We start from the raw sequence: 13498 nt of genomic DNA, 5'->3' as shown, positions 1-13498 counted from the left end.
GAAATGATCTGAAAACAGGGCTTTAAGTGTAAAATACCGAACTTGTCCTTTAAATTCATTGAAAGTGTTTGGGATGTGCTGGAGGAGACTTGACAGAGTGCTGGACTCTTGCACTGACACACAACATCTTGATGAAAGTAACATCACAACATTTAGTAATGTACTGATGGAAACACATTTACATAATTAATCGCTCAATGTGCAACAAAAAAACTCCCTTCACTTTGCCTCAACTGAGAATGTGATTGGATAACAGCGGACCAATCACATCACAGCATCTCAAATGTTGGTTTGGTCGGTCTGTGATCAGAATGATTTGGTCTAATTCCCTCGAAGCGTCTCGCATGATTGCGTTTCCAAACAAAAGCATCCGAACGCAAGAGATCATGACAGCGTCTAATGCATTTCCGTTCTGGGTACTATACGGTTATCCGGACCACACGATGGCCTACCCCTAACCCCGCCCCTAAACCTACCCATCACTGGGGTTAAGACCAATCATACGATGGCCTACCCCTAACCCCGCCCCTAAACCTACCCGTCACTGGGGTTAAGACCAATCATACGATGGCCTACCCCTAACCCCGCCCCTAAACCTACTCGCCACTGGGGTTAAGACCAATCATACGATGGCCTACCCCTAACCCCACCCCTAAACCTACCCGTCACTGGGGTTAAGACCAATCATACGATGGCCTACCCCTAACCCCGCCCCTAAACCTACCCGTCACTGGGGTTAAGACCAATCATACGATGGCCTACCCCTAACCCCGCCCCTAAACCTACCCGTCACTGGGGTTAAGACCAATCAGGGATGACTATATGGACTATATGGGACTAAAAGACACACGTGTGGTCCGGATAACCGTATAGTTATCCGGACTCTGAAACGCAAGTCATTTATGATGAAGGAATAAAGAGCCAGAGTGGCTTCACCGATTACAGCAACTTCCATTTTTATTACATATATTTTGCGCCAATTTCCCAGGAAGTGACAATTTTGTTCTCTTGGACACATTGGATGGAAACGCTGTTTTATTCGCAAATGTTTTGTGTGATATTCCAATTTTGCGTTAAAATTCGCAACTTTGAATGGAAATATAGTGACATTAAGGGTTTGAGAACAATGACAAATTTACATGGAAAAACTTGAAAGGGTGAAAATAGTTCTGAATTTTGGTCGCACATGAAATCCAACTTACCACGACGTATGGCTTGCCTTCTCTATAGACGGTGTGGTTGTTCACCATGCTAACCACGGCCACACCGAGGTTACAGCGGATCCCGAAGGAGATGCAGAATCCCAGGCCTGACAGGATAGCGATGATGTAGCGTCGGGGAAGGCCGAAACATGTGCAGTCCACAACCGGAAGATCCTTCTCCTCCTGGAGCTCAGGACGACCCTCCGCCGACAACTCAATCGTCTCGCCATTCTCCTGACGCTTCTCTAGGACCCTGACAAACACACACACCAACACACATTATGCTCTTAAAACTGTTTCATACACCACTAAACCCGTGGGACGTCAGGATCAGCTGCCTGCGGGAAACACAACTGAGAAAAATCTCTTTAATATCTCACTTCTTTCTCCCTGGACGGTAATGAGAGAGCTGGAGGCTTTTCCTGAAGACTCGTGATTCTGAGGGTCTCCTGAGAAACAAACCTTAATAAAGGCTTAAAATGTGCTCAGATTGATCAAGACACCAGAGTATCTCATCAAAATCTTACAAGATATGCTCTGAGCTGCTCCACACTCAATTATTATGGCTAAATGTAAGATTTTCTGGATGTATTGGAACAGCATGTACAATTTTCATCCATTTGCATTACACAGTTTTAGCACAAACTAATAAATGTAATGTCAGTCATACATAAATGAAAAGAGTAACAGGTCAGAATTCTGGAATAGCACTAATAAACTGTTAAATATGCAATAACCAGGTTCATATTACTATTATCAATCAATCAATAAAATCTCATACATTTTAACTAACTGAATATTGCTTGTTCCACAGCTAGCCATGTCAACTGAATAAAAAATAATAATTCACCATGAACACATTTATGCTGATTCTAAGAAATTTGAATAAATGCATCCTGAAAATATGATTATTTAAATAAAATAAAATCAAAAAGAGTTAATAATATGATTTTTTGATTGCAGAAATCTTACATGTTTATGTATGACTGACTATGCATCACATTAAGTTTATTAGTGTATGTATGATAAACTGTGTAATCCAGATGGATCGAAATTGCAATTCAAAATACATACATCTTAAATGGAAGCATAAATATTTTTGAGTGCACATTAATAATTAATTTGCATATAGCCATAATTAATTTATAGCTCTAAACTCTAAAGGTATGACAATTTTGATATGCATCTGTTTGTGTTTGTGCTAAGGAGTTTTAGGAGAAACATCTCAGAGTTTCGCTTTTAAAGACATTTTAATGCTGTGAACTTTCTGATGTTCATAAATCAAAAATTAGAGGCAGTAGTAAAACGCTTCCCGGTTCACATTCATAATGAACCGATGTGGCACATCTAATCCAGATTAAACACACAGTAACACGCTATGAGAGCAGCAGTTTCCTTCACAGAATCACATTAAATATTCATAAATATCTTCAGAAAAATCTGTGAGTGGTGTTTGACTGGACAAAACTCCCAGTTTGCATTCCTATGCACTATTCTATGACGTTTTGTAGTATAAATAGTGTGAGTAGTGAATTTTCCAAATAGAAAAATCCAGATGATGCACTTCGTTAACTGAAAAAATGTTGGATACGTCATGCACTCGACTGTCACAGCTTTAATTATGTAACGAAGGGGGAACGACCTTATAAAATTCATACACTACTACACAGTTTGAGTACATACAGTAGTGCACAGTGTATGGTGACACATTTGGGACACAACTTTAGTGAAGTAACAGCACAATAATTCCATCAAAAAGAGGGCACGATGTTTTGAGGACTCGCTCATGTTTGGAGGACAAACACAGCAGGAAGACACACACAATCACCATTAGAGGTTTGGGCACATCAATAACCCTAAACATAAGCAGGAATAATAAGCTTGACTTAAAGACCACAAAATTTCACATCAGATGTGTCAAATATCTGGCCTTTGGTACAGTAGTGAACATCCATGTGAATCTCTCATCACTGTTAAGCACAGACTCTTACCGTCAGGTTACAGCACCACTGCAGCTGATGAAATAATCATGTTCCTCAGAGCCTGAATTATTGATCAAACCTTCTATTTTAGTCTTTTTCTGCCTCTCTTCTCCCTCCCCCTTCATCCATCCATTCTTCCTCTCTGTTCTCCTAAATCAGTTCATCCAGTTCCATATTTCCCATCTACACTAAAAATGCTTTGAAAGCATTTGCGCTCAGAAATTGCTAGTAAATTTCACAAATAATTTCAAAGAAACGCAAAGTAACACGATGATTTAAACATGAAATTCTGATGTGACTGAAAGTGTTCAATTGTAAAAATAAAATAAAATAAAAATAAAAAAAATTGTGTTTTTTACAGTGTACATTTAAAGAGGTAAATAGAGATTTTGATGTATTTGAGGACAGTTAGATGCATTTAAACCATTTACAAACAAAACAATCAGTTTAGGCTTAGTCATTCAGATGTGTAGCAGTACTATGGCAAATAAATTCAATTCAATTCAATTAAAAATAAGATGAAAATGAAAAGGCAACTCAGGCAACAAACTGGAATGTTTAATCTCAAGCACTGAAATTAAAAAAAAAATTTACTAAAAATTTTATAGCATAGGCCTAACTAAAATTTAACTAAAATTAAAAAGAAAGAACTAAAATAAAAGTTAACTGGAAATATTAATAATACTATAAAACTAGAAATAATACTAAAATAACACTATGCAGAGGAACTATGCCTATATTTCAATTTATTCTCTTATTATTTTTCTTATTAATTTTGGATGGACAGAAACTCTCAATTCTTACACATTTCAGTGTTATTTCAGATTTACTAAATGTCACAAAAAAACTAATTGACCTGTTGCCGGTCACTTTATGCATCAGTCCACGTCAGTTCCCGTTTAAATCTGTCCAGAATAAGCAGCAAAGTGAACCAGACTTTCTGCTAGCGAGACACTTTTAATCTAACACTTCTTACGGCTTCAGTCCGCTGGAGGAACGTGAGGTTAAGTGCTCTGCTTAAGGCTCGTACAGCACAAAACACACAACGGTTTCAACCACACATGCACAGCATCATCAGAAGAGCAGACGGTAACATGTTTCTATCACAGACGAGGAGGGTGTTTTCACCAATATAATAACCTGTTGATCCCATTTGATCTGATTACAGAGGAATCCACACTCAAGTAAGAGAATTGAGCTTTTAAATGGCCGTTTATGTGTAACAACATCCTCACATTGTGCAGGAAGAACTAACAGTTTAATGACACTGTCCAGTCCAGTAATAGCAGTCGTGACGTGGACGACCGTGATGACTTGTGGGAGAGAGAGAGAGAGAGAGAGAGGATTTAACTAGCAGCAGGTTAGTTGGAGATCTATTTCAGGCCTGGATTTACACATTAAAGACCGCTCAAAATCCAGAGAAAGAGAGAGAGAGAGAGAGAGAGAGAGAGAGAGAGAGAGAGAGAGAGAGAGAGAGAGAGAGAGAGATTGTGTTATTCCCAGTATGCTAATGTGACAGATCAATGAAAGTTGATTTGATCCTTAAAAGTATGAACACTGATTAAATGGATAACATTTTTATCTGCATATATATCATTTAAATACGAAGACTTTTTTGCCCTTGGGGATAAATACAAATACTTGTACTTTTGCAGGAAACTATAAATGCAGAAAAGCATCAAATGCCTTCAATATTACTGTAATTATTCCATTGACATTGAAGAATCGATTATAATATTAAATATTGAATGTCATTAAGTATTAATTGACACATTAATACTTAACCAGTGTTCATTGCAAAACAATATTTAACAATTTACTGCTGAAACAAAAGTCTTGATTGCTTGTTTTAGAAAGCATTTCATATTTAGTTCATTATCTTTTTGCTTTATCACAATATAGTTCTCTTTAAAAAATCTTTTCCACTGAATTACAATCTAAAGTCTATTACAGGTGCATTACAAGTGTTCTTCCGCACTACATAATGTATACTGTTTGTTTTTCCCATTTATAACAGGAACATTGTGAGGGAAGTTTATATTATTCATTTAAAATTATTTTATAATTAATCTCAATTATAAGTTTACAAGTTTAGCTGCCAAAAAATAAGGTAGTGAATATGTTGCAAAAAAACTGGGAGGATAAATGCAGAAAATCCTAAAAGTGCAGCTATGATAATATAATAATAACAATAATTTAATATAAAATGTGGACATTATATATGGTAACTACCACTGTAAAGGGTATAATAAAAAAATGCCATAGATATTATAAAATATGCATTTAAATTAATCATATATGAGCCTATAGGCTACATTAAGGTCAAATATGTCTATACAATTGAACAGTATACTCAGACTACTCAACAAAAAAAATTATATTATATTACCAGGGAGTGTTTTAAACGATCAGTACGCTTAAAGTAAACTAAAATCCCCTATCAAGTGTATTTTTCTAAACCTGGGCATCTTTACATGATGCCATGATGCAGAACGGAAGTGGTCACCTGACAGGTGAAATGTGACGACACAAACCGGACAAGGGTCGCTATTAATAGAGTCCAGTCGAGTTAATCTGGTCGCGTTAATAAAGTCACACTCACATACACACTTGACAAACAACTACACAAACGAGTATCTCTTCAATGTCTAATGTCACTGAAACAAGCATCAAAGCACTGAAAGAGGGACTTAAATCCTGTCTTTATCTTCTATATGACTGTATTGCGTGTTTGCGATCCTGTACCTCAGGTCACATGCTATAATCCCACCATCTCCATCTCAACATCTTATCTTTACAATACATGTTCTGATAAATATCAACTATTGGCTAAACAGTTTTGATCAGAATTAGACCTCATTCAGCTCTATTTTAATGCTTTAACTACGCAGAATTAGACATTCAACTGTTAATATGAACACATAAACCGGCTTAGACATTTCTTTAAAACTTTAATTAGTTATTTTTGCGTCTTACCGGTTTATTCTTCCAAGTGTTTTGGCCGCTGCTGCTTTAAAGCGCTCAGGTCGGACCTCCATCCTCTACAACTCACTGCGGGACCGGGCGAGATCTGCGCGCTCCTGCTCTCACAAGCACTCACCCACCTACCCCTTACACACACACACACACACACACACACACACACACACGCTAATACTCTCCCTCGCACAGACACACGGGCGCGCATGCACCCATACACACACACCAACACACACACACATATTATGTGCTTTGTTTAATGTTAAAAGCATGCAATGTGACTTTGAATATCATTTAGTGCTCCAGCTTTGTAGCTTTAAAAGCAATAATGGATAGTTCACCTCAGATCTTAAAATTAAATGTTCAAACTGTGAACAAACAAGTGTATTCTTTGACAAAGATTGTTTTAGTAACTCAGTAGCCTATGTATTTTTAATAATGGTTAAATAGTGTAATATTTGTGAATTTGATACTTATCCATTTTCTTGCCGCGAGACTCCGCCCACACGCTGTTCTGATTGGCTGTGGGTTTTTGATTGATTTTGACGCATCTCGCAGTTGCGACGCGTCTAGTGTGGACAGACAAATTATTTGTCGCTGGAATCTTATCACATCGCGTCTGGTTAGGACACGGTGTGAGATTATCACTGCCACACTTTGTGTTTGTTGTTCCAGCCGCGACGTCGCAGAAAAATAGACGGCGTGTCGCCGTCGCGGCCGGTTAGGACAAAAACTCTGATTAACATGGAAAATATACCTTTTAACGCGCGTCGCGTGTACTTTAGGGCACGGTGTTACGATAACATTACAAAATGTAATTGTAAAAATCGTTGTAAATTTAAAAGAATTAAGAGTCCACACCACAACTATAACGATAACTACAGGAACGATATGGTTGGAATTACTTTCAAAACGATTTTTTTCCAGCCGATAATAGCCAATCAGAATCTCTCCTGCTTGAGCATTTAAAGCGCAAAATACATACCTGCAGGATGTGCTTATAGGCTAATAAGTGTTTGTGTGGCTGGCAATATTATCATAGTTATCGTTTTTAGTGTGAAAGGGCCTTCATTCTATGAGAAACATTAAGTCCACACCACAACGATAAAGACACAAAGAAACAAAATAGTTTTTACTGAAAAAAAAAAAAAAAATCCCCCTTATGAACAATAAAAAACATTGACAGCCAATCAAAATCCATTCTGAGCGCGAGCATTTAAAGTGGCAGACAACAAAACTGGTGTGGATGCCTTATACATAATTCCACGTCCGGTGCCTCAAACATAATTCCTGGAATGACACTCCCAAAGGAATACCGGTGGATCAATTCTTGGAGAAAAGCCAGGGGTACAAGACAATGAAACCAGCATTAAGTGTCTAAACTTTATTTGCAACGATATGTTGTTAGACTCGGAGAAACAGTTTGACTAGTTTAACTAGACACGCAGTGGTTGTGTTTTGGGGTTGTAATGAACATGGAGGTCTGGTGTCAATGTGTGTCACTGTCCAAGGTGCTGAAATGAGCTTAGAGTAAATCTGTAAGAGTGAAGAGCCGGCGTGCTCACACGACTTAAACCCTCCCTCTGTGTGTGTGTGTGTGTGTGTGTGTGTGTGTGTGTGTGTGTGTGTGTGTGTGTGTGTGTGTGTGTGTGTGTGTGTGTGTGTGTGTGTGAGATCGGGCCCCGATCCCTAACTCTGGCATACACGCACACTAGCTGTCTAATTTTAATCCACAAGGCAAATAAGATGCGAGACACACTTAGTGGACACAATATGCCACTGCAAACAACTCAAGAACCCGAGCTGTGAATGCGCCAAATAGGACGGGATGTTTTGTTGGTCCTGGAACAACATTCCGAAATCAACCCGAACAGGGAGTTTAACGTTGTCCCTAAAATGTGATTGTCTGTCAGTAATGTTGATCCAGAGACATATTTCTGTTTAAAATGTGGTCACTATTCCCTAGTCCTGAGCAAACAACGATCATTTTACATTTACTGAGTAATTACAAGTAAACAAAACATGTTTCCAATATTAGAGAACTGATCTAGGTCGTAATTGAAGCTAAAGGCCAATATTTTCTTAAAAAATAAATAAACAGCTAAACAAAGATGATAACAAAAAATTTTTAAAGAAAGTGATTGTTTTATTCAGAAACGACATATTAAATTGATGATAAACAATAATAATAATAAATAATTCAGACTCCAAAGTGTTTAATGTTAGTGGACATTATCATCCACTGATAATTCATTTATTTAAAAATACATTCATGTTAATTTATACAACTTATGTCAAATATTAATCTTGTGTTATCTTAAAATTGTGTTATTTCATGATGCCTGATGCATTAACTATTGTTAACCAAATGAACCTTAATGTGAAGTGATACCAAATATTGTTTCCTACAAGAGCAGATGCAGCTGAGCCAGATCCTGTTCTGGTCATTTGAACTCTATTCCATTTGAATTCCATTCCATTCCAGTTCATGCTATTCAAATAATTACATTTTTAAAGAATAGAATAGAGCTTTACAATCACAAAATCGTATATTCTGTATATTAATAGCAAAGGAAATAAATAGAATAGGACCGAAAACAACAGAACAGAAATTAATAGAATATAACAGACTAGAGAGGACATCAGTGAACAATAGAATATAGAAAATAAATGAAGAGAATATAAAGAAGAGGTGAACAACAGCAGAGAATAGCGTTCTATTCACAACATCTTTAAGCAATGTAAAAAAAAATATATTAATAGCAAAGAAAATGAACAGAACACACAAGAGAAGTGAACAATAGAATAGAATAGAACATGTGTATCATTAAATCTTTAAAGAATGTTACATTCAGCACAATAACAGCAGCCCTGAGCTGAAATCTGAAGAGGGTAGTCAAGTTTAAATGTTTGCAGCAGAGGTTATAGAAGCCGTATAATGTGTCAGAGGTCACGTCACTTTTGCATACAGATGTAAAATGAACCCTCTCTCTCTCTCTCTCACACACACACACACACACACACACACACACACACACACACACACAGGCTCAGATCCTGGGCTGAGTCCTCAGAGGCGGCGTTCGGGACAGAGAGAGCGAATGAAGGGGAGAACACACACACACACACACACACACACACACACACACACACACACACACACACACACACACACACACACACACACACACACACACACACACACACACACACACACACAGGCTCAGAGGAAGCTCTTCTCCAGATCCTGGGCTGAGCTGAGTCCTCAGAGGCGGCGTTCGGGACAGAGAGAGCGAAAGAAGGGGAGAACACACACACACACACACACACACACACACAGGCTCAGAGGAAGCTCTTCTCCAGATCCTGGGCTGAGATGGTCCTCAGAGGCGGCGTTCGGGACAGAGAGAGCGAGTGAAAGGGAGAACACACACGCACACACACACACACACACACACACACACACACACACACACACACACACACACACACACACACGGGCTCAGAGGAAGCTCTTCTCCAGATCCTGGGCTGAGATGGTCCTCAGAGGCGGCGTTCGGGACAGAGAGAGCGAGTGAAAGGGAGAACACACACACACACACGCACACACACACACACACACACACACACGGGCTCAGAGGAAGCTCTTCTCCAGATCCTGGGCTGAGATGAGTCCTCAGAGGCGGGGTTCGGGACAGAGAGAGCGAGTGAAAGGGAGAACACACACACACACACGGCTCAGAGGAAGCTCTTCTCCAGATCCTGGGCTGAGATGGTCCTCAGAGGCGGCGTTCGGGACAGAGAGAGCGAGTGAAAGGGAGACGCTCGCTGAGGTGGTGAAAGAGGAGGAGGGAGAGTGATTATTGAAGGAGTGTCAGAGAGAGATCCGTAACTCCCTCCTCCACCTTTCTCAATCCTCTGCTGCATCCATCCCTCCATCACATAACCAGAAAACACAGACGAGGACGAGCTGCTCAGATCCAGAGCGATATCTGAGAACCACACAGATTACAAACTCATCATTATGTGTGTATTATTAATTATGTGCATTATATATTATTCATCTACCTGGAGCCACTGAAAGAATAGTTAATGTACGCAAATAAACATTAAAAAGCACACACAACCTTTAGGTGAAATAATCATTTTAAAATTAGATTAAATGTTTTATCTATACTTTGCAATAGAGAATCAATTCAAATGACAATTATTATGATAATTCTATTTTATAATCAAGTTTTTTTAAGTGCTTGTTGCACCGTGACGGATTAGTGTCACCATCTAAAACAAGGTCTCTAAAAAGTCTAAGATTTGGAAAAATGTATATGTTTTGTAATGTCATTGTGTGCTATGATTTTATTTTGTGTACTTTATATCTGGGATCTAAGTAGTGTGTGTGTGTGTGTGTGTGTGTGTGTGTGTGTGTGTGTGTGTGTGTGTGTGTGTGTGTGTGTGTGTGCGTGTGTGTGCGTGCGTGTGTGTGTGTGTGTGTGTGTGTGTGTGTGTGTGTGTGTGTGTGTGTGTGTGTGTGTGTGTGTGCGTGCGTGTGTGTGCGTGCGTGCGTGTGTGTGTGTGTGTGTACCAGATTCAAGCAGCTGAGTGTGTGAATAAATGTTTTTGTTGTAGAACTGGTTGTAGATGCAGTAAACCACAGCCATCAGCGTCAGAGTTCCTACAGCAGCAGCGATGAACACGGCCAGCTTGTTGTTGTTCATCGTCAAATGAGCATCTGTCAGAAGAAAACACACACACAGTGTGTATCTGGACCAGACCAGACCATAAAATGTAAAAAACATAATAACATAAAATAATAAAGTGAAATAATGGAATGAAATAAAATAAAATAGCATCTAGGTGGTCATAATGAAATCTTTGAGAACAAACACGCATCAGATGATAGTTTTGTGTGTGTGTGTGTGTGTGCGTGCGTGCGTGCGTGCGTGTGTGTGTGTGTGTCTTACAGGCTTGTCTCAGTGTGATGTGGTCATGCTGATCAGAGGTCAGTCCTGCTTCTTCTGCCGGGTCGGTGTTGATTTGATTCTGACCCAAACACACACTCACACACAGCAGCACCAGAGTCCACTTGAGCATCCTGCACACAGAGAGAGAATCATTAGAACAAACAAACAAATGTCATTTGTTTATAAAAAATAACTAGTTAGATCCTGACACAGATGATAATGAAGCACTAATGAGAGAAAATCCGTTTATCATCCAGAATTCTTCAGTGTCCTCTAGTGGCCGTGAGCAGAACAGCATTCAGTTTCATTCTCCTGTGGGACTCAGTCTCAGTTCATCCCGATGAGTTCGCATGATTATTCGATTTCCTTTCCTTTTGTAGCTCACATAATAACAGCACAATATCATTGACAATAACTGAGTATCAAATCATCATATTAGAATGATTTCTGAAGGATCATGTGACACTGAAGACTGGAGTAATGATGCTGAAAATTCAGCTTTGATCACTGGAATAAATTATATTTTAATATATACAGTATATTATATAGAAAACCATTGTTTTAAATTGTAATAATATTTACAGTTTTTCTGCATTTATCATCAAATAAATGCAGCCTTGAGCATAAGAGACTTCTTTCAACAACAAACAATAACGTTTCCAAACTTTTGACTGGTACTATATAGCCTATATATATTTCAGAAAGACATGCACTCAATTCAACTGAATAATTTGTATAGCATTCATAAAAGATTTTTTAGGTAGTGATTTGTGCTTCAGATCTAAATCCAGCGCTGAACTCATGTTCAGAAAAGGCCGATCATATCTTGTTATTGAGAGATGCACATGAGATTCGAGCTGAGACACATTTTTGCCTTTTTTTGACACCATTTGCCTCCATAAACTAGAAATTCGACTACAAACATCATTACAAATTGTTACAAAACATTACACGTTTTATTTTTAAACTTTAAACATTCACTATTCAAATATTCATATAATTAGGCTAAATCATCTTGGCTAGTTTATGAATTATGCGCATCATTTATTCGTCATTTATGCTATAGACACTTTCATTTCAGTTCAAAGCAGGTTAAAATATAGATTTTGTTTTATTTAAAATTTCTCCTTGACAGAAGACAACTTAGACGGTGTGTTGGGGTAAGTTGTGCCAGCTGATTAGATATTTTTTTAAAAAAAACACTTCTGCGGGTTTGTCATCAGGATTATTACATTTGGTAAAACAACAAAGAAATTATAATAATTCAGTTTGAAAGGCAATGAAATCAATCCAGATGCGAGAGCCGCTTCTAATGCATTCCAGACCTATATTCTTATATCTTACAATTCAATTTACATAAAAATATTAAACTATCAGCACTAAATTTGGACTTAGGATCATGTGCAGATTAAACGTGTTCTTTGTATTAATTGAGAATCCTCAAACCAGTGCACAAGTAAACAAGATCCCTCCGGGTGTAGAATGGACTGAAGCTCTGGCCTGATCTGATGTGAAGAGGTCAGGATGAAATAAAGTTCTTCAGCTGCAGGTTTACATGAGCATTCTGCACATTTATATCCTGATCAACTCAACTAATAAATCAAAATAAACACATAATTCTAGAGTTCACAGCAAGACGCAGATCTCAGGAACAGCAGGTCAACAACATGCTAAAGATGTCTTCTTTTACATACCTTCCACTGGGTTTCTGATCTCAGTCTTTATGAACTTTTCTCCTCCAGTGATTCTCCAGTCTTTCAGCTGTGCTGAGCATCACTTTGTTTGTGGATCTTCTCTTTCCAGGGTGGAGATTCACACCATGACAACCAAAGTCCCAGGATCATTGAGCTCTCACACACGCCACGACGACTGCACATCAACGAGCAGCACAAAAACAGACTAGAGAGGACTGTAGAATACACACACACACACACACACACATACATACGCATACACACACTCACACATACATGCATGCATACACGCACACACACACATACATGCATACACACACACACACACACACACACATACATGCATACATACACGCACACATACATATACACACACATATATACACATACACACACACACACACACACACACACACACACACACACACACACACACACACACACACATACATGCATACATACACGCACACATACATACGCATACACACACACACACACACACACACACACACACACACACACACACACACACACATACATACACACACACACACACACACACACACACACACACACACACACACACACACATACACACACACACACACACACACACACACACACACATACACACACACATACATGCATACATACACGCACACATACATATACACACACAT

The 13498-nt window shown here is 38.6% G+C and overlaps 1 protein-coding gene across 1 annotated transcript in view; it reads right to left on the bottom strand.

Moving 5' to 3' along the window:
• Window positions 1–6246, bottom strand: part of slc17a7b (solute carrier family 17 member 7b) — a 28221-nt gene extending 21975 nt beyond the window's left edge. Inside the window, exons 1-2 of the mRNA XM_082183468.1 lie at window positions 6161–6246; window positions 1203–1455 (exon numbers count right to left, since the gene is read on the bottom strand). Coding sequence (XP_082039594.1) covers window positions 1203–1455; window positions 6161–6222 — 315 coding nt within the window. The 5' untranslated portion in view covers window positions 6223–6246. The remainder of the gene's footprint in view (window positions 1–1202; window positions 1456–6160) is intronic.
• Between the last annotated feature and the right edge of the window lie 7252 nt (window positions 6247–13498).

This window comes from Leuciscus leuciscus (assembly GCF_965113295.1).
Source record: "Leuciscus leuciscus genome assembly, chromosome: 11".
NCBI classification, from domain to species: Eukaryota; Metazoa; Chordata; class Actinopteri; order Cypriniformes; family Leuciscidae; genus Leuciscus; species Leuciscus leuciscus.
Note: the sequence above shows the minus strand (reverse complement) of the source record. Positions and strands in the feature narration are given on the sequence as shown.